The sequence below is a fragment of the Clinocottus analis genome, unplaced genomic scaffold, assembly GCF_023055335.1.
Source record: "Clinocottus analis isolate CAN_PGR_092001 unplaced genomic scaffold, fCliAna1.0.p SCAF_2, whole genome shotgun sequence".
Taxonomy (NCBI): domain Eukaryota; kingdom Metazoa; phylum Chordata; class Actinopteri; order Perciformes; family Cottidae; genus Clinocottus; species Clinocottus analis.
In genome coordinates, this window is record NW_027175931.1 from 12,026,623 (window position 1) to 12,049,570 (window position 22,948).

General features: G+C 41.2%; 1 protein-coding gene across 2 annotated transcripts in view; it reads left to right on the forward strand.

The window, feature by feature from the left end:
- Positions 1–22,948, forward strand: part of dscaml1 (Down syndrome cell adhesion molecule like 1) — a 95,015-nt gene that overhangs the window by 13,571 nt on the left and 58,496 nt on the right. For both annotated transcript variants that reach the window (XM_068584467.1, XM_068584468.1), the window contains exon 3: positions 4,318–4,464. In XM_068584467.1, the coding sequence (XP_068440568.1) occupies positions 4,318–4,464 (147 nt within the window). The remainder of the gene's footprint in view (positions 1–4,317; positions 4,465–22,948) is intronic.

Consider the following 22,948-nt stretch of genomic DNA (forward strand, 5'->3'; position numbering starts at 1 on the left):
AAAGTATCTACAAAAATGATGCACATACATACATACATACATACATACATACATACATACATACATACATACATACATACAGTTGTATTACATAAAGAAATACATTATCTGTACATAGAATCATTTCTGATAAATGTATCTGTGTGCTCGACTGTGGAGGCAGCGTCTTCTGTTTCACTATTGATACTGGTAGAAAGTTAACACATCGTCTTCCCCTGTTCTTCCCTTCAGAAGGATGAAGGGTTTGTATTTCACAAACATCTGTCTGTCGTCAAACTGAGTATTAAAAAAAAACAGGTAGAGAAAATCATTTTCACATTGCATTTTACTACATTTTGCAGTTTGGAAGCATTTATAGCCTCTAGAATAAGGCCTCGGTGTATTCAAGGATCTCTCTGGTCCTCTTGCATCTAAGCACAGCTTCCCAATACGTATCTCTACTTTCTCTTTGTCAGGACACACACATCATTTTCACTTGAGGTAACAAGTTAAGGGAACCAATGACAAACGTGTGAGTTTACTTGCACAGCTTTTGAGTCATTAAATTCTTTAGTGCTAGAAAAGCATTCCGCCTGAGTCTGAGGGTTTCATCTTTTGGTGCACCCAAATCCTCTTGACACAACCGTAACAAAATGAAATGAAGACACCTGTTCAATGAGCTCACCTTAGCTCCCCTTCGTCCTGACTAAAACACACAATGTGTTGTAGGCTTGGGCCAAGACAGCATGTGTTTAGATCCCTTTCCTCCATCTGCACTCCTCATGTTTTCTCTGGCTGACATTTTTTTAATAATATTATAATTAGGGTCCCTGAACCTGATATGCAAGGGCTGCTTTTCTTATCCTATCCATTCAATAATGAAACCTGAATCCATTCATTTCTCCTGCATGCCATCATTTTCCCCTTTTTTCCTTCTCTGTTTATGCTGCTCGCTTTATGAATAAGTAAATGCAGTATTTGGTTTCCCCGTCGTTAATTATTGAAGCGACAGTGATACAAGACTTGCCTCCCAGTGCGCCCAGTGCACCAGACCCATGTTTTAGCTCGTTTCTAGGCAACCAGGCTGCATATAGTCAGGCATCAGTAACATCCTAATGATTCTGCTGCGCATGCGATCAGAGGGAGTGCAATTTACACACAAATCAGTTGAGCTACCATTTGCATCATGTCACAAGGCTCAAGAGAACGAATATGTTGTGTTTTTTTTTCCTATGTCTTTCATACCTTGGAAGAGTAACGTGTGTTACATGACAATACTATCACAACAGTTGCCTCTCACTGAAGCTTGTTTCATAGTTACAAGGACATGTTGCCGAACAGGGTTTATTCAACTGATTGTAGTGGGCTAGGGAATGGTTGAACTGCATATTCTGAGAGCAGCTGGGACAAGCTGGGGTCAAAGCTCAGGAAATACAAACCTGAGGCAACCTTGACTGGTTTTGAACTCTCACTGAATTGACATGGGATGACTGTTGTCATTGCACCAAACAGGTGTAACTTGTCAAGTGGGTTTTAAACACTATGGGAGGCACAGTGGGCATTGGGGATCACCCCTACTATTGACGAGAGGCAGCAGGGTCAATCAGAGAGTAAATAGATGATTGAAAGAATGGGCTTGGCCACAATAGCTGAGGCTACTCAGTCGATTCTGGCTATTGATCTGTAGGTGGATGGCATCGAGGAGAAGCAGGAGCTGTTTGATTGAAGAATTGAAATGGAGACTTGATTGGAATTATTTGTCCTTTAGCTTTTACTTGTTTACAAATGAGACCTCTGCCCACATTAGCGTCGTGTGGCTGTATTGTGAAGGGAATTGCTCTCCAGAGGATTCCTTATTGCCACCATTAATTTAGCTTTGGTACAAGTAGCAAGAGTAACACACCAATTGATTTTACAACCTCTAAATCCAATGTTATAAACCTCAACTGTGTTTGGCATGTTCACATACTGTACACTGTATGATGAAATGTTACATTTGAACAATGTTGGAAGAATAGTCCCCGCTCTATTACAGTCTAAGCTCATCACAAGTCAGGAAAGAAGAAAGAAAGAGTCCAAGGTTCAGCCAATTATAAAAAAGTAGAACAGTGTAAAAGCAATGGACAGAATCAAAGAAAGACTTTGGAGATTAAACCTCGGACTTTAAGGTGAAAGACTCCCCACCATTTGGACAAGGACATTGGCTTCGGTTCCACTGGGTTCCAGTGACAGTGGCGGCTGGCATAAAGCATTATTAATGACCAAGGAAACTGGCCTTCAGGCTAGGCGTTAATTATATCACTGGAAAGCTCGGGGAGAGAGCAAAAACACGGGAGGGCGGGGCTACTCCCTGTGTTGTGTGTGCATGTGTGTTTTACATTGTTAAGCCATTACTGTCCTCATTTCTAAGGGAAGCCGGAATAGCGGTGATAGATTGTGTTATATTGCCATGCCAGAAACACTCCCAACATCAGCCTTTACTGAGACCCCATCTCATTTCTGTTATTTTCGTTTTATCTTACTCTTGTCAGATTCTCATTTTAGTACAGTATATGTCAAAGTTATTGGAGATAAATGTGGAAATGTCTCTTCATACAAGTGAAGTCAGGGTAAAGAGAGTATGCCGCGCTCTGTTCAGAAAGTACCGGCCAGTGTTTATTTCGTCAACCTAGCATGCCCTTAAAACACCTGTCTCTCCTCCTTACCAAAATAATCCATTAATTTAATTTCCCATTACTTAATTGTTTTAATGAAAATGTATTCATGATTCAGCATTTCACATTGCTCACTAATCTAAATGTGACAAAATTAACTGCGGATATAATTTGGTTAGCTACAGGCTACTGTTTTCATCATTAAGCCCATCTTAATCAGCACCATTCTTGCTGTACACTGGCACAGATTCACAGCCTAGTGTTCTGCATGCCATGTGCAGGGGGAGTGTTTCTGATGGCTGGCGCCTGCATGTGACAAGTCCGTCGGCCGCGAGCAGCCCTCCACTCCTCTCTGTCGCAAAGCATCTGTGGCGTTGCTCTTTAAAAGGCCAAGGGCCAGTCACTGTGTATCCCCTTTAACACAGCTCTGTGTCAACCCTCCTTACAATCATAGTGCAACATTAAATCTGGGGCTAAAGAGAGAAATGACGGCCTAATGGGGTTCAACAGGACACCAGGCGAGTGTGTTTACAAGACCTGCCCCGGCTTTTACTCGGTTGAACCAGAGATAAGCATGTTAACGTTGTAAGGACGACTGAATTGTTGCTTAAATGCACTGCTCAAACAATTAGTAAATTAATCAATTAAGTCATTGTTAGAAATTAATCAAACATTTAATAAGTCATTACATAATGTATTAACCAAAAAATATGTGCTTCTTCCAGCTTCATCAATGCAACATTTTGTTTAATATCCTGACGTGTCATCTTTGGGTTTATTATCGATGGAACCAACATGTTACCTTGGGCGAGTGAGAAAAGTTTCCTCTTACGTTTGTTAGGCTGAAGTACAATGTTCCGCGATAACATCAGAACCAACCATTTGGGTTTGCCCCAAAATATATAGAGAAATGCTGAGCCCTTAAGAGCCAGCTCAAAGCCATCGGTGCCTTTCTGGCTGTTGGGGACCTGAGGAGGTCAGGCTTTCAGAATCAGTAATCTCTTTTGAAAATTACTTCTTAAAACCGATTTGTACAGACCTCTACTGCGTTATTTTATTATTGATATTAATATTTGATTTTACTAAATTCATTTCTTTTTTTCTTAGTTTGTTTTTATTGTATTGATTGTTTTTAGCTTTCATCTTTCGTACTGCTTTATCAGGAATTAAACTTAACCTACTGTGGAGTTTTTTGTTTGATTGCCTTGCTTTTGCTGATTTGTCTGTCGTAGCACTTTGCAAACTCTGTTTTTAAACCTGATACATAAAGTTATTATTATTATTTTCTGCCTATAGTATCCCAAAGACCTAAAATGCATTCTAACATTTGCTGGTTCAAACTTTGCAATTGTGAACATTTGATGATTTCCTGTGTTTTATATAATTTAATATATTGTGTTTCTTTTGTTAATTATCATATTTTGGACTGTTTGACCAAAAAAACATTTTTAGCATTCAGACATTTTATTGTGTGGGATTATTTTACAAAGTTACTTGCAGCCCAACTTCTATCATACAACAAATTTAGTTGTCTGTTAGCAATTTTCACTTCGACCACTTTGTTGTGGGTTAGAACAAAAGGTTAATGCTTGTTCAGTCTTATTCTTCCTGTCCGAGATCTCCACCATCACCGTCAAACAACATCCTTCCATGACTGACTTCATCTCTTTTCTCCCCATCTCAGTGTTCAGGGAGCCCTACACAGTCCGTGTGGCCGACCAGCGCTCCATGCGGGGCAATGTTGCCGTGTTCAAGTGCCTCATCCCCTCAGCCGTCCAGGAGTACGTCAGCGTGGTGTCCTGGGAGAAAGACACGGTCTCCATCGTCCCAGGTACGACATTCCGCAAACAAGAGTCATTAAACACAAAGGGCCACATATCCAGTTTGTGTTACAGTCCTCTCTGCAATGCAATGCAAATGCAAACTCCATCCGTACAACCATGTGAGTTATATTTGGCCTTGTGTGTGCTCGCTGTTTAATCAGGTGGCGGACAATAATAGAAAGCAAATGATCTAATGTCATCCTGATATGTCAATGAACTCAACAAAATTTGCCCTGAGATAAATTGTTTCTGTTATTTTTAGACTGAATAAATCCTGAACCAAAGGTATACAGAATTGTGTCAGTATTTTAAAAAAAAAGGGGTTTTCTATCAAGAAGATGTTTTCCTTGTTTGTCATGTTTGTGATTGTTGACAGCTCTTAAGCGATACTAATCAATGTAATTGCGTCACGGGCATCTCCTATATTTTGTCAGTGAGCGAAGATGGATAAAGGTTGAAAAAACGGTCTAATCTTAAAAAAGAAGTCTGATGAAATGGCCTTTGCTTGGCACATCTCTGGCTCCTCACTCACTGACACCACTGTGGTTAATAGCTGTGTTACAGGGATAAATCAGGCATTAGTAGACATGTGATGTTCGTGTGTGTGTGTGTGTGTGTGTGTGTGTGTGTGTGTGAGAGAGAGAGAGTGAGAGCAGGACATAGGGGTGTGTGTGGGCTGCGGGCGATCTAATTTGATGAGTGATAGATCTGTTTAGCTGCTCATCACAGTCACCCCAAAGAGAGCAGCCACACCTCCTGGGCTCTGCTGTGTCTGGAGCTGTTCTCTCGGCTTCGTCTGATCTTCTGTTCAAATTATTCCAAGTGTAAGTGAGGAATAATCATATCTGTGTGTGCGTGTGCTGTGTGTGCTGCGTGTGCACGTGCACACGTGCGCGCGTTAGCTTTTGCGGTGCATTGTTAACATTTGCTCCGTGGAGCAATGGCAAATTGCAGGGTGTCAGATGAGACTGTTTAGGTCAGATGATACGTATTGCTCCCTCTGCCCCTGATCTTGGTCTCTGATATCGAGCATCCCTTCCATCTCTCTAAATAGTGTGTGAATAGAGGTGTGTGTGTGTGTGTGTGTGTGTGTGTGTGTGTGCCTTTTTGTATGGCTCTGTCCTTCACACAGGAGCACTCATTGATCCACCACAGCTGTAGTGTAGTGGTGTGGCTGTGTGTGTGCGTGTGTGTGTGTGTGTGTGTGCGCGTGTGTGTGCGTGTGCATGTGCATGTGTGTGTGGCCTGAGGGGGGTTTCCAGTCTGGATCGATTGAATTTGCTGTTGGATTCCCCTCTTGTCACAGATCCCTCAGTGTGAGTGTGGTGAGACCCGGCCGGTCTGTTTGAAGGTAAAACATGCACATAGGAACAAGTGTGTGTCTGTGAACATGTACACAGGCGTGCGAACACACACACTTATATTCACATGAGCAGCTTTCTGGAACTAAGCGGATCAGGACAAGTCATCCATATGCTTAAATATTAAAAGCTGTTATATAATTTGACTTATGATTATGATTTAATGTAAAAAATATTTTTGGTTCAAGAGTCTTTATATGTTTTGATTTTGTGTATTATGTATTTATATGTATATACAGCATACGATGTACAGTGTAAAGCTTTCTTTTTCTGCTGCTCTTCTCTGTTTCACATTATTGCAAACTGAATATTTTTGGGGACTGTTGACCAAGCAAAGCAAGACATGTAAAAGAGCACAATGCGATCAATCGTTAGGTTATTCCACAATGAAAATAATTATCCTACAGTAAACCATCTGAATTTGCATCTGAAAAGGTTTGAGAGATTTTTGTTTTCCATCTTCCTCTCCCTCCCTGTTTTCTCTTCAGAGCTGATGAATAGGTCTTATTAGTAACACAGTGCTCCTCTTCTTCTTTCCATCCATCTTTGGCTCCAAGCCTCCTCTCATCTCTCTCTCTCCCTGGTACAGACTGGTGGCCTGTGTCAGCATCATGGTTACTCACACACACGTGTGTGTGTGTGTGTGTGTGTGTGTGTCTGTGTGTGTGTGTGTGTGTGTGTGTCCAATCCATCCATCCATCAGCTCCTGGTGGCATGTACAGCTTTCTCTCTTTCGATAGCACTTGAGATGCTCTAGTGGTTTGCCATTTATAAGGGACAGTGTATGCCAAGGTATTGGCTTGACAGGATGACACATGTCACACAGACGGCTGTGTTGGTCAATAAAGTTGATTTTGAATGGGCTTTGATGAAGAGGCAGGAGGGTGTTTGCTGACAGCTGGCCTCACTGTGAGACGACCCTGCCTGGGTGTTGTGTCAGTATTTGACAGCCAAATCTGTTTTTGTTGAGGCCCGTTCACGCAGCATTGAGGGGGGGAGAAGACAGATAGACAGACAGTCAAACGGAGGAGGGCTTTGTGTGTAGACGGGCTATCCTGGTTTCTACCCCCTTGTCATACCTCCCCTTCTCTTGCTATCTCTATCTAGCTGTGTCTGTCCCTCTAATTGATGGTTTGCTGGTAGTGCTGTTGGTTAGAAAATTAGCATTTGTTTGCTTGTCAGTCGGGGAACTGAAAGTGAATGCCATGTTGATGGATGTGTATGAAGGAACTTCATCTGTGTGTGTGTGTGTGTGTGTGTGTGTGTGTGTGTGTGTGTGTGTGTGTGTGTGTGTGTGTGTGTGTGCTTGTGTCACTTTGTTAGTATCTATCTCCTCCAGTTGGAGCTTAAAACAGTGTGAGTTTTATCTGGTCACCATGGTAACGGGTGCAAACCAGCGGGCAGAATGAGGAAGGTGTGAGGATGCATCGCTGGCTTAGTTTTATTAGTGCACGCACGCACACACACACACACACAGACACACACACACACACACACAGATGACATAGCTGCACACTTATGTATACATTGGAGGCAAGTGGAGTATATGTCATCACTGTCTCCAAATGTGCAGATTTGAACTCTTTTCTCTAATGTCTATCTGTCTTTGTGGTTTTGTGGGAGTAACTGTGTGCTTGTGCAGTAAACCTTAGAGCGACACCAATTAATTAGTTGGGCCACTGTATCTGCAAATATCATCTTGTTGCATCTGTGTAGATATGTGTTACGTGTTTAGTGAAGAGCAATACATTACATTACTATCTTGCCAAATATATGTATCCAAAGGCATTTAACAAGAGTGACACTGTTACATAGTTTCAAAACGAACATAAACATGACTATCAGCTGATATATATTAAAGGATTTTATTGAGCTCTTAAATATAAAGGTGTCTATATCGGTGCTCCATATGTAGTTAGATCAGTCTCCAGTGTCTTGGGAGTTAAAGCAAATGTGACTTATGACTGTAATACGAACACACAGAGTTCAGCGTTTTGTTTTATCATATGTTGAATGTAATGAAGAAATCGGACCAATAATGTAAAATTGTACAGACTGTGATGTTTTTTTTTCTTACATTCCTGAAATGCACACATGTTTATGTGAATCACATACAATGCAGACATCACAAACACTTTGGAGCTTAATTAAATGTTAGAAAAAAAAACGTGTGAGTCATATCACATTAATACATCAGCATTCAATTTCATCCAATTGGCTACTTAAAAAAAATGTTTCTATGTTAAAGAGATGTATATAAAATACAGAAATCATGTGAATAACAAACTTGTTCAAAAGCTTCTGTGGATGAGATTGTACAGTAGTAAACATTCTGTCTCACACCGTGAAGAGTGAAAGATAGGTTGATTTATTTGCTTATCGAGTCATTGATTGGTTGATATAGTGGAGAGAGAGAGGGAGAGCGTTGAGGTGTGACGTCTGAGTTCCTACATTTATTGACAGAGGTTGTTTAATCCCCCTTTTCTATCACACACACTGCCTCTCTCTCTCTTTCTCTCTCTCTGTTTGTGTGTGTGTGCGTGTGTCTGTGTGTGTGTAGTGTAGCGTCACCATAGCTGCTGCAGCTTCCGTCCCAGTCTCCATTTTGTGGCTACTCTGCAGAGGCCCAATAGTCTCTCTACCAATCCAATCCCCTCTTCTCTTAACTTTTTTTTTTCTCTCTCTCTTTCTCTCTATCGCCCTCTCTCTCACCCTTCCTTTTTAGAGACACTTATTAGGGGATGAAGTGACAAAGCATCGTCTTTTCCTTCCACTCCATCAAACCTGGAAGTGAACAACAGATAGGGACAAAAATGCCTGAGCAGGCAGAAAAAGAAAGACAAAGTGGCACAAAAGCACGACATGCTAAATTATGCAGATGGGAAAGTGGGCATAGGATGGAGGGATGGCGGAATGATGCGGGTAGGTATGAGGATGTATGAGAGGATAGGCAGATGGACAAAGAGAGAGGTGTGTGCACTCGGGTTTCTTGTTGTCCCCAGCACCCTAGGGAGCAAGAGGAGGCCAGTGGCTCTGCATCTGCTGTGTCCAACCATTAAAGATGCATCTGACAAGTGCTTAACACCCACCCACCTACCTCTTTCCTCCATCTTTTTCTCCATCAGACGTTTTTTTTTCTTCTTACCCCTGTTATGACCATTAACTATCACACACATCGTGCACATCTATGTGTGCTTGTCTTTGCGATGGTTGCAGGTTGTGCCGAGTGTGAGTGGTGGGAGGAAGAGGGCAGGGGGTAGCTGTGGAGGGGAAATAGGTGGTGTTTACTTATTGATGCGTGTTTATGGGCTGTGGTGTGTAGGTGTCTGTCTGTGTGTGTGTGTGTGTGTGTGTGTGTGTGTGAGTGAGTGTGTGTGCGTGTGCGTGCGTGTGTGTGTATTTGTGTAAGTTTGTGCGTGTGTGAACCTGGCAGCTATTTGTGTTAGGTTGGGTTATTTATTCAGCACTCGTGTTTGGATGTTTTACAGAGAGAACAGGTGCAGAGCGACTCTGAGCGCGCTCTGTTTGAGCGGACTGTGTGTGTGTGTGTGTGTGTGTGTGTGTGTGTGTGCACGCGCGCACGTGTGTGTGCATACATGTGTGTGCATGTGTGCTTGTGCACGTTAGTGAGACAGACAGAGAGTATAAGAAGACACAGGGGCATTCACTGCTCTCCAGTCACTGATAGGGCCGTAGTGTGTATCTAAGTGGTTGACATGATTTCAGTGTTAAAATGAAATGCTGACATGTAGCTTTTGAGATACACTGAGAAATAAATGTGCAGGTTATTTGTGGAATGATAGATGGTCAGACAGAGAAAACACTGTACATGCACAGGAACATGTGTGTTAGAGAGAGATTGAAATGGCGGGAGAGATGAAGAGATGGAGGGAGATTGAAGGAGGGAGGGAGGGAGGAAGGGAGAGGGGGCTGTGCACGAGAAGAATTTCAATGGCACTCCAATCATGCAGGGAGTCTCGTTAGCCCAGGAAAGATTTGCATAGCGCTTTGGCAAATTCATTTGGCCTTACTCAGAAGATGGCTCTCTCTGCATTCATTTTTGGCATTTATTAGTTATTCATTGACTGCACTCAGCAAAGGTGTGAGCCAGTACATACATGCACATGTGTGTGTTTCTGTTTGTTTCTGACCTTACAGCTGTCATGCTTTTAATTTGATACAATAAAGACTTTGTCGTGCATGAGATTTCATTGCTTGCTGTGTTTGCTGCGCTGAGGTGCGTTTACATCCTTCTATCTGAACGGATATGTACTTGTCTGATCTTCCTGTATATATTCTTAAATTAGTAGTGTAATTACATGCCATCAGACAGAATCGCTGTCAGATATTTTGTCAAATGCAGAACCAACGTCAGAACATTACTCATCACCCACCATGAGCTCCTCGCCAACACCCTCTTCGTCAAACAGTCATGCTGTGCCTCCCCCTTCAGTCCTCGAACTTAATTAGGGAAATATCCATGATGGAGGTTCAGACAATCAAATCCATACTTGAGGCCGTCACTAATGGGCACCATGACTTGGCCTGACTTTTAGGTGTGTGTGTGTGTGTGAGTGTGTGTGTGTTAGTCAGGGGTTGGGTGAGCGGGGTAGTGGCAGTAAGAAAGCCCAGTCAGTAAGTGGAGATGACACACATAATGAAGAAATACAGTGGATGTGTTATTTTAATTATCCCCTCTGACACCCTCTAGCAATGTTGTTTGACGATGCACAACAGCCATGGTGGAGAAGTGTGTGTGTGTGTGTGTGTGTGTGTGTGTGTGTGTGTGTGTGTGTGTGTGTGTATGTATGTATGTCTGCATTAGCAAGCAAGCATTTGCCATAGTCTGACTGTGTTTGTCACATCATGCCTGAGCTGGGATGTCAATTTGTTTAGTGTGACCTTTCCTAAAGATAAGTTGTTATGTGTGTTAGTTTAAGCAGACATAGACAAGAAACATTCCCATTGTGTACTGCAGCTTTAAAAAAAAGCAACAAATGATTATATATTATAGCTTTAAGGTTTACACAGTTTGGTGTCATTGGTGTCATTACAATCATTTGGTTGTAATTCTTTGGAAAAAGTCTTTGCATGAATTATTATGGCGGGGCAAGGCAATATGAGAAAGATCCTGTTCGGACACATCCCCTCTGATGCTGACCTAATGACCTGTGACCTAAGGATGTATATGCCAGAGAAGAGGAGAGAGGGTGGATGCGAGCCTAGCCGAGGAGGGACAGAAGGGGAGAAGTAGAAGAAAGAAGGCGGTGGGTTGTGAAACCAGGAAGAAAATGGATGAAAACTGCAGCAAATAAAGCAGCACGAGAGATACAAATGTGTCCTGTGTGATGCATCAGTCTCTCTCTCTCTCTCTCTCTCTCTCTCTCTCTCTCTCTCTCTCTCTCTCTCTTTCTCTCTCTCTCTCTCTCTCGCTCAGATGTCCTAACTTGACCACAGTCCTATCTATCAGCTGGAGGAGCTTCTACTCTTACCTCCTGCTTTCACTCACTTTTCTTTCTTTATTCCTTTCATCGGCCTCATAGATCAGAGCTAATCAAAGACAGGATGGAGACAGCCAGCAGAGCTCTGACATGCAGCCCACAATGGACACAGGCAGCAGAAGCGAGAGAAAGATAGGGAGCCTCAAAGTAAAACGAGGGCAAGGAGATAGAGAATGAATAACTTGGTGGGAGAGTGGACAGAAAACAGGTGACCTAGATTGGCAACATTGACCTGCTCTGATCAATTATCTTTTTCCTTTTTGACAAACTCCATTTTTTCTGTTGTTTCTTATCCTTTTTCCCTGTTCTGCTCTTTCCCTCCAACCTCACCTAACCTCTGCCATGTCTGTTCATTTAAACTGTGTCGCTGCCTGCGCATGTGTCTGTGTGTGTGTGTGAGCACCCTTTGCTGACCTCCCCTTTGAGCAATGGCATCTCTATGCTTTATTAATAGCTAATCAATGGGCTCTCTAGAGTGTATGAAATGCCCTGAGGACTCCAACAAGACATATGCTGGCGTGTTAGTGCACACGAAGACATTTCCCCTAACATACGTCAATTGTTCATACAAGTCAGTGGAGTATAACACATGTAAAGGTTATTTTACCAATACTTTTGTCAAGAACTCCATTATGTTTTATATTGAGCCACTGGACACAATGATGGAAGTAGTTTTAATCCACTGTAATTCAATTCAATTCAGTGTATTTTGTATAGCTCAAAAACACAAATACAAGATTTGCTTCGGAGGGCTTTACAATCTGTACACATGACATCTCTGTCCCAGAACCTCACATCGGATCAGGAAAAAGTCCCCCAAATAAAGATAGTAAAAACCCTTTCACAGGGAAAAAGGGGAAGAAACCTGAGGGAGAGCAACAGAGGAGGATCCCTCTCCCCGGATGGACAGAAGCAAAAGATGTCATGTAACCAGAATGAGCAACATAACAGAGTTACAGCATATTACATGAATGTGACAAAAACTATTCATATAATGAGTGGTAGGCATGGACCACGATCCAGATAGCCACAGTCCATCGTAGCATGCAGGTCCAGCTCCAGACAGCCATGATCCATGGAAACTTGAGGCGAGGAAGCACAGAGGCTCCCGTAAAGGAGTAGAGTTAGTAATGTGCATTGAAAGACAATAATGTATCCAGAAGGGGAGAAAAAAAGTGAAAGGAGAAGGCAGATGAGAAAAGGAAGAAGAAGAGGAGAGGAGGAGCTCAGTGTATCCTAAACTGCTCCAGCAGTCTAGGCCTCAGCAGCATATCAAGGGGGGGAGGAGGAGTGGGGGAGGCTCTGACTGAATCACGGGGAGAACACCCTTGTGAATTGCGAGGAGACTTGTCTGACCCAACCTCTGAAAGAAAGCTTCCTAAATCAAAAATCAGAGCCAGCCCTAACAATAAGCACTGTCAAATAGGAAAGTTTTAAGTCTACTCTTAAACGAGGTGACCGTGTCCGCCCCCCGGACTGAAAGTGGAAGCTTATTCCACAGAAGAGGAGCTTGATAACTGAAGGCTCTAACCCCCAACCTATTTTTTAGGACTCTGGGAACCACAAGTAACCCTGCATTCAATTAACGTAACTCTCTAGTGGGGTAGTATGGCACTATAAGCTCCTTAAGATATAATGGTGCATTACCAGTTAAGGCTTTATAGGTGAGGAGAAGGATTTTAAATATTATTATCAATCTTACAGGAAGCCAGTGGAGAGGAGCATCATTTTGAGACAGAATATGCCTGATTTATGAAATATTACCGAGGTGAAAAAAGGCAATTCCATTTAGAGAAATAACATCATTAGATAATTGATTTCTGAGGTGTTCTGCGCCGAGTAAAATAACTTTGGTCTTATCAGAGTTCAGCAGCAGAAAGTTACAGGTCATCCAGATCTTTATGTCTTTAAGACACGCCTGAAGTGTAGCAACCTAGTGGGTTTCATCTGGCTTAATCGATAGATATAATTAAGTATCATCGGCATAGCAGTGAACATTTATTGAATGTTTTCTAATAATATTCCCTCAGGGAAGCATATATATAAGGTAAATAAAATTGGTCCAAGTACAGAACCTTGAGGAACCCCATAACGAATGGCAGTGGTCATTGAGGCTTCATTATTTACATACACAAACTGAGTTCAATCTGATAAATATGATTTAAACCAGCTTAATGCTGTACCTCTAATACCAATCAAATGGTCTAGTCTCTGCAATACAAATGCATGGTCAATGGTGTGACGAGTACGGAGACAAGTCCCCTATCTGATGCAACTAAAAATTCCCTACTGTTGTTATTGTCAACAAATCTGATTACCTAAAATAGCTATGCACTGTAGTTTTTAGAAGGTATGACTCACAAGTGCATTCGTTTGTATTAGCCACAGATTTGGTGTGGTAGCAGGCCAGTGTGTGGGGGATTGACTAAGAATACTTTACATTGCCAGTGTTCATGGTAATGAAGGGATCTGTAAAATTGTCCAGCACATAACCCCCTGTAAAATCCCAGCTTGTTAATTTACGACGATGAGCTTTAATGTTGCTGTTAGACAGCTATAAGAGTGGTATTAAATTTCCCATCTAACCCTAAGAATGCAAATAAGTAACTATTCCTTTACATTCACCAGTTTTTATACCGGCATCAAACTCCCTTTTGGCTGAACACGTGTGTGCGTGTGTGTGCGTCTGCGTGTGTGTATGAGACAGAGAGAGAATATTTTTTTTTTACATCTGAGCTTAGCTGACTAAGGCTCCCAGAAGACAAAGCAAGGGGGAGAGAAAAGTGGGAAGGGGAAGTATAGAGGAAAAAGAGAGCATAATTTGAATCTCATATACATTTTAGTTGAAAGTCATTCTAGCCTTGATACATTCTCTCTGGAGTCACAACACACACACACACACACACACACACACACACACACACACACACACAGTCAGGTTTTCATGACTTTCGGGTAAATTACATTGACTTACATTCATTTCAAAAGACTTTCTCTACCCCTAACCATAACTGCTACCAGCCTAATATTAACCTTCACCCTAACCTTAACCTAAACCTAACTCCTCCCTAAAACTTAGTTTTCACCCTAAAATGTTGCGATTCACTTCATGCATTATGTCCCCCTAAGGAAGGTAAGCCCCCACAATGACTGAGGAAACAGATGTATGTCCCCCAAACCCATACACATATACTCCCCCACCCACTTCTGTCAACAAAGCTCTTTTGTATGGGCACAGATTGATAGTTGAGTGCTCGCACTACAGCTCATTCATCCTTGTTGACTACATCTCTGCTGCCAAGTTGAAAATACAATGTCAGTGTGCAGCCTAACCACAAAATAAAATATATTGTAATAGCAACATTTGCCTACACACTTAAATACCGTGAATGCAACATTAAAGGTTGTAAAAAAGAAAGAATGGTAGGAAAAAACAAACATTATACAGGCACTAAACTGATTTGTCTTGGCGGTCGTTGTCCCTTCACACTTATTTATATACAATACTCCACCACCATCTCACAAGAGGAGCACAGACATTTGTATTATAAGTTAAGATTTCTAAGTCAAATCAGTTGGTCTCCAAAATCATACACATGTTGTTTCTTAGTTTTAATACATTTCTCACATGACTACAAGAATATCTGGACAATGGATTTGACTTTTTACAATATATTTTATGGTCATTTTTTTCGATCAAGTGGTGGAAGTGACTCCTGCAAGTTGCTGTACAGTATGTACTGTAATTTAGGCACTCGGCCATACAAAGGAAGTCCTTCTCAAGGTGTTAAATGTTTACACACATGTATTTTGCACTTTGTTTCCCAATTTAGGCCCCCCAACTCGCCAACAGCAACCATCTCTAGATTTGCCATATATGTGTGTGTGTGTGTTTCTCTTTCTCTCTCTCTCTCTCTCTCTCTCTCTCTCTCTCTCTCTCTCTCTCTCTCTCTCTCTCTCTCTCTCTCTCTCTCTCTCTCTCTCTCTCTTTTGCTCTGCATAAACAGTGTGCCCTTTTCTTGCAGGCTGACAAGTGAACGCCTTGTTTATTTCTGTTGAGGGGAAAACAGTCCGGTATTTATCGCTCCTCCACCTCTATTCTTTCGCCTACTCTCATCCCCCTTCTTTCTGACATCTTCAGACAAACATGGAGCTTTAGCAGGAAAGCAAACAGTAATGAGCTAATGTGTCATCCAGGTGATGTTGTTTGAGGGGGAGAGAGAGAACTGAACGTTGAGACAGTTTGTTTAAATGATGCATTATATTGGCAAAGGACACACATATATTGTGGATTCTGATTCTCATCATTGAGTCCAAACTCTTCTGTCTCTTTCAGAACATCTGTCCTCTCTCCTTATGATTTACAATTGTTTTTGTCGTACTTGTTGTCAGATATTTGGTACGTTTGTCATCATCCTAAAGAGCTGTGGGACACAACAGCGTCGTGGAGGGAACACAATATTTGTACTGTTTTTACTTTTGATTGCGGTATGAGTGTAGAATGAAATTTCGCGCACTGTATACAGATTAGAGAGGCTGTTATTATTTAGCTTAACCATGCACAGTTGAAGTCCTGTAGACAGCATGCCTATCGAGATATTTAAAAAGCTACACCTTTGTTTTAATATAATTTGTCCGTTTAGCTGTAAACCCACTTTTACTCTAGCTTTTCCTCTTTTGTTTAGACTGGTGGTGTTGTGAGTTATTAACCATCTGTAACATTTGATATTCCAAAGAAATCCAATGTTATCTGGAAACACAGTACCACTGCTTCTCCATACCCTACTTTGTAAGCTTATTTCCAGGTAATATCATCATCCTATTACATATAAAACAGTTAGTTGGCTGTATCAGCATTTTCTTAGATTTAAATCCTGAATTTACAATAAAATGAGTACTTACTGAACCCATGTCACTTTACCTACTGCTTAGCTTTAGACAAGCCAAGGAGTGATCTATCACAGAGCAGTGCTTCTAACCAGTTAACTAACCAACCAGCAAGTAACTGGTCACTCAATAGTGCCACAGACAAAAGCAGCACACACTATGTGCACAGAGTAAAGATTGATGTATTGGCCATCTTTAAGATCTATAGAAGCTTTGTGTTTGATACTACCTCAGACAAACTGAGTATTTGCTCCCTATATTACCCAATATTACACTTGTATTAGGTGGTCAGTTATTTTAATGGGATGTTCACGTTGCTCAGTCTCTAAAGCATAAGCAAGTCACTGTGTACACACAGTTTCAAACTGACAGGTTCTTGATTGCCTTCTTTTAGTACTTCTTCCCCTTTACTGCTTCTTCTCCAATATGTTCCAGTGATGCAGTTACATTTTGGCTTCATGCACCTTTGTTTCTGAACTATTTGACGTATAGTGTCAAAGGCTCATGTTCCATCACTTTCTGTGTTTTTTTACAACAATAAGTCTAATATTGATTTTTTTCTTTTCTTTTTTGGTATTTCTGTAGTTTATGGAAAGTTGCCTCTTCTTTTACCCAATGCCTTGCCTTGTGCCCATTGTACAGTTTTATTTGTCCGTGCATGGCACCATACTTAAGCAATAAGATCCGAGAGGCGGTACTGTATCGTTCAATAATGTACTGTTCTAGGGTGTTGTTAGGCCCGGCACTCCTGATCGTAAGCCGTATTAGCATGTGACTCTACAGCAGGAACAGGGACCAAACATTATTTGCTGCTGACATTCTCATTGAAAGTCATTCCCCCCAAAATATCAAAGTTTACACGAAACATGTGTACGCTACTGTAGTGTGTACGCAAATAGCTAGGGCTTTTATTGTGGAGGGGAAAACGGAAAAAGAGAAGGATTTGTTCGAGTGAAGAGGGAGACAAGAATAAAAGTGGTTGCCGTCTTGTCTTACCTAACGGAGCGGCGTGTTGTTATTTTATTATTAAAAAAAGTATAGGCGCAAGAGAAACCACCGCTACACATGTTTGGTAAATGTCAAGCTGGAAATGACAACTAACGGTCACGCAATTTAAATCTACCTGTTATTTTGAGTGCACACTCATATGGAACGCAGGTTAATGTAAACAGGCTGTACAGTACTTTATTGTCTGTATAAACTATCCCCCGTGACTCACGCTCAACCAATCAGAATGCTTGATTTGATCTACCTGTATTATAATCTGCGGTATGTCCTCATTCTGAACCAAAGAATTAACGCTGCATAAATGGGTGTTGGATAGACTGAAATAGATACATATAGTTTATCCTATTGTAGTAGATCGAGTAGATAAATGAGAGAATCTTTGAAAAGAGAAACAACATTGCAAGGAACAATTCCTGAATCTTTATCTCCATGTATTTATGTCTTTGCTTTACTCACTTGTACATTTGCATCTCGAAGTCTCAGTTTCGATTTTTTGATCTTTCTCCATCAATAGTAGGTGACCTCATTTTTATATGAATTGCTTGGATGTCATTATGATTATTATAGTTTTATATAGGGAAGTAACATACTTCCCTATATAAAACTATAAAACTTACACGGTGAACACACGCTGTGAAGGGCCAGTTGCCAGGTGGAGGGGTGGGTAATTGTGCCATCAGTTGATAACCAGTGGACATGACTGTATGTTTTCCTCTTCAGAAGTCAACAGCGCGTAGCAGCGTTCCACTAATGGGGAGAGTGGCTCTGCATATACGCAATGTGTTGCTGTGCAGGAGAGAACCTTTCTGCCAGAGAGAGAGAGAGAGAGAGAGAGAGAGAGAGAGAGAGAAAGAGGGAGAGGGAGAGAAAGAGAGAGTCCTGATACTGTCTGTGTGCATGAGTTTGTACATTTATGTATGCATGTTGTGTGTCTGCGTACATATGCGTTGGTGTGTTCGTCCATGCGCGCTCGCACATCCAGCGTTTACATATTTGTATGTGGGACAATAATATTGGGGTTTGCTGACAGGCAGAAGATGAGATTGAGCTTGTGAGAGAAATAGATATAGAAAGAAGAAGAGTAAGATGAAATGCAGAAGTACCCTCCAGAGTCCAGAGTGATGCACATGGAGACCAAAGACACATTCTGCCACCATAAGCATGTTTAAATTTTGAACAGACACTTAAGAGGGACAGCACAGAAATGCATATTTCTCAAAGAGGTTCGCAGCAGGCACTTGTGAGTAAAGCAGTGATTTTGTGCGCATGAGAGCAAAAGAGGAAGAGAGGCAGAGAAGAGGAGAGAAGAGTTATAGTAGAGGACGGGAGAGGAAAAAAACATGCAGGCTTTCTTAATGGAGGTGTTTTTGCTTTACTAATTTTAGGGCTCATTTAACAGAGTGTGCTGCTCTCCCACTGTCTCTGCCTCACTCACCCCCCATCCTTCTATCTCAGCCTCTCGCCTCTTTCCCTACATCTCCAGTTAATTTAATGAAGGGTTGCCCGATTGCTTTTAGCATTAATATTCCAATACCAAGTGATGTAAATAATGAATGCAACCTCCCTTTTCTCTCTCTCTCCTTCTCTCTGGATGATGTTGAGCCCCAGCTGTCGTCGCTGTGGTGGCTCAGAACACTCCCAAAGGATATATATGAGAGAGAGAGAGAGAGAGAGAGAGAGAGAGAGAGAGAGAGAGAGAGAGAGAGAGAGAGAGAGAGAGAGAGAGAGAGAGAGAGAGAGACTTTTTAAATTTGGTATCACAATAGATTTTGACAATTAACACTATGGACTTTAAGGGCCTCAAACTACCATGTTACACATGTTTAGACTACATCCAACCCACTACATATCATTTTAAATGTTCCCATTTTTATTCAGTATTTTATTTTAAAAACAAAACAAAACAAAAAAGCAACCTGGATCTTTAACTAAAATCTAACATTTAGCAATCTTTGGTGCACTTTACTGTATGTGTAACCTGTCAACATAAACAATGACACATCCAAAAATGTAATTCTCTAAACCTAAAAGAAAAGATGATCAGGATCACAGGCAGCACCCATTGAGGTAGACAGTTCAATCTTTTTTGTGGAGTTTAATGCAACTTCAAACTCATTGCTCAAGAAAAACTATGTCGAGTAACACTTATCCAGTAATCATTACTCATAAGGGAAGATATGCATTAGTTGATCAGCTCTTGAGTATTGAAATGTGTTTTTTCACTCCCCCATGGTGTCATCATTTCCACAAATGTGATTTCTGGACTGTTTGAGTGGTCTGTGCTGATTTGAAGATGTTAGCTGGCTAGTGATTGAGTGTGTATGTGTGTTTGTGTTCAACGCAGCCTCTGAATGATCTCAAGACTCACCATCTCAAGACTCAGTTCTTTCTGTTTTTACCCCCTGTCCTTTTCCTCTATTCTCTGTATATTTATGGAACATATTCACAATGCCTGAGGATAAGTCAAGAATGTATGCTCAAGTTGAAAACAATGTCAATGCTAGTGAATGCATCTTGGACCCAGTTCACGCCAGCTGGGCAGAATTGCATCTCTACGTTCCCACTCGTGTCTTCTGTTGGACTTTTTCTGCATTATTGCTGACTCTGACAGCAGAGTGTTCCGCCTAAACACACCATAAGAAAAACACACCTGCCCAGTGAGCCCCAGGTAAAGTTAACCTTTACGTCTCCTCAATTTAGTATTACAGTGGATTAAAAGACTAAACATTATGAGCTCTCTGGGTCTGAATCTAAGCTATGAAGGTTTTTTAGCTGAGACAGCGGGTGAAAGAAAGTGATGGTAAAATAGGGAAGTTTGAGAGCTGGTGTCTGGTTTAGACTGCAGGCCTCTTGCAAACTAGTAATGAGTGGAGCTAATTAATTTAGACTCTGCCAACAGATGGCTAAAGCCACATGGCAGCCGCAAAGGGAGGTACTCCTCTTTCCTCTCACTCTCACTCTCTCTTTCTCTTTTCCTTTAACTGTCTCTGTCCATCGCTCTTGCAGTACACGCTGTTAGCCCCTTTGCGTGTGTGTGTCTTCGAAGTTGTCACCGGCAGCCGGAGCATTTGATCGATCTTCAGTGAGCAAAGGCCTCTGGGGTAGACATGGGAGCTCTCAGGCTATTAAACAATTACACACTCTCAAGGTGGTCACCTCAACCTTCAACACACAGAGAGAAAGAGAGTATGTGTGTGTGTTTTTCCAGGTATGTGTTTATTCGTCGAGGTAGAGAAAACTAGATAAAACGATGAAAAAAGACAGATAGGGAAATGGTAGAAAACTCTTTTGATATCCTTGGTCTGAGGCTTTGCTTGCCCATGTAAACACCACTCCAATTGGACAACGCACACACACACACACACACACACACACACATAACCACTAACCACTTAAACCTCCTTGTCTTACTACACCGCCAGACACAAACACAGAAGCCACACTACAATCACTCTGGCGTTTCCGCAACCAAAGCCATTTCTGAGGAGTTTCCTTGAGTACTTGAGCGGGAAAATGCATTAAAGTTTAAGTGGAGGAGGAGAGAAAGGAAGAAGGAATAAACGAAAGGGGACATCAGAGTACGGTCACAACACGCTATTCTCCTCCCAATACTTTAAATCTCAATTTTGCTCTTTTTGTTTACTTCCTGGCTAAATGGAAAGGTAAAAGGAACATGGAAGGCTGACGAAGAGGAAAGGGGAGGAGCAATTAGATTAGTGGAGTTAAGGAGGTTATCAGGTATTGGAAAGAGTATTGATGTTTAGTAAAAAGTCCATCACACCACTAAAAGATCATTCTATTACAGATCTCACACCACTAACAGGATGACAACAACTGTACGTGTTGTCACTGAATAATAATCTACAGTTTACTGTAATGCTGAATCAATATACAGTAAGTAGTAAAAATGACATGTCTTCTTAAACCAACTATCTTTCCCCCTTTTCTTGCCAAATCTTGAATGTTAAAGGGTGTAGAAACAAAAACAATTAAAAATGGAGAGGGAAGAGAGAGAGAAAAATGGAGAGAGTATGGGACAGATGGGGGAGCTGGCAATCACGTGGCACACTTTGCATGGGAGTGTGTGTACGTGTGTGACACACAATAGTGGTAATTATCCTAGCCGTTGAGTGCACAGAGGGCTTGGCAGTATAGGGTATGATGCGGGGATGGAGGGAGGGGGGACACAGCCAGTCAAACAGTAATATAATCATAGTCCTTTGTGTGAGCGAGAGCAGAGGGCAAGTCAGTGTCAGCTGTTATTGAGTGCTTATCCCCTAACGGCCTCCCTTACACACCAACACACACTTAACGTATAGCCATGTCCGTAAATTGTACTATTCATATATTCATGCTCAGCTACTTTCACACGTCAGTTGCCTGCAAATCCATCAGTCACAGCCGAACAAGGTGCAGTATTTAAACCAAACATTATGCCTAATCTGACATGCAGTGAAGGGGACAGTGTTTGCGAAAGGTGACAATTTGATCTGTAAATACAAACCCTAATTGCTATAGTAACTAGTGTTAATGTTAGAGTTGTCTTAACTACAAGCAAAACAAGCTTTGTTCATTCATCAGCTGTTTGTCTCTTTCCTACAGTACATGCAATCAATATTGCTACTGTTGGTGTAGACACCAATATATATTTAGTGTAGTGGAGAGGAACTAGTCCTTTGTTAACTTGTATCAATTACAGTTTTGGACATACATCATGCAGTGCATTATGGGGACTTCCCTCCTATTTGTGCCGGTCCACACATTCTTTTTTGCTTTTTTAAATCAGTTTAGGATTGTTTTAAGACCTGTAATTATTATGGTTAAGGTTAGTTTAAGGCTTCTAATAATCAATATATGTCCTCTAAGTGACACAAATAAGTGTGTGAGTATGGACGTCTCTAGTATTTACGGGCTACAGTGTTTTTGAAAACTAAGAACAACATTTTGATAAAAATGTAAATCTTTCCATCATGTATTAAGCCAAAAAATAAAATAATGTGCTGTTTTTTCTGTCTTCTCAAATGTAACCATGCATTCAGATTGAACACCTTGACAAGGTTCAAATTGAGAATTGGAGTGTTTTGCTTTTTTTAAATGCTCAGCCAATTTACTGACTGTTCAGCTATTAGCCGTAGCTAGCTAGCAACGTACTCACTCACCATGTTTGTGTAATGTGGCTGTACATGTGCTCATAGGAAAGTTAACTCTTAGAACTCTCCAGCAACTCATTTAGTTTTGTCATTTTCCCAGATTTTCTTTCAGTTTTTTCATTGTGCCCATACATTATTATTTAAGCCCAAAATAAATAAATGTACACATATGTTTGATATTCATGCCAAGTTGTGTCTTTCCATTGCTTGGAATAAAGCTGACACACTCTCAAGGTTACCACTTCTTTAGGTATATTATCTATTTTTGTATCATGGAAAAATGAATATATTTGTTTTTGTATATTGTTGTTTTGACAAAACAACCTATTTAAAGTCGCTACAGTGGCCAGATATAATGGGCACTCATCTTGCAGACTTATTAGAATAAACATCTAATTAAACTCCATAAAAAATATAATAAATGAATTAACCCATAAAATCCTTCTGGATCTTTGTTATTACCAATATCTAGATATAGGGAGCAAAGACGCAGACATGATGGAATAGTGTGTGACTATAGAGTCAAGGGTTGGAACATCAACGTTAGTGGAGTGAGGGGTTAAGCACACAGTGTTGTATGGAAGC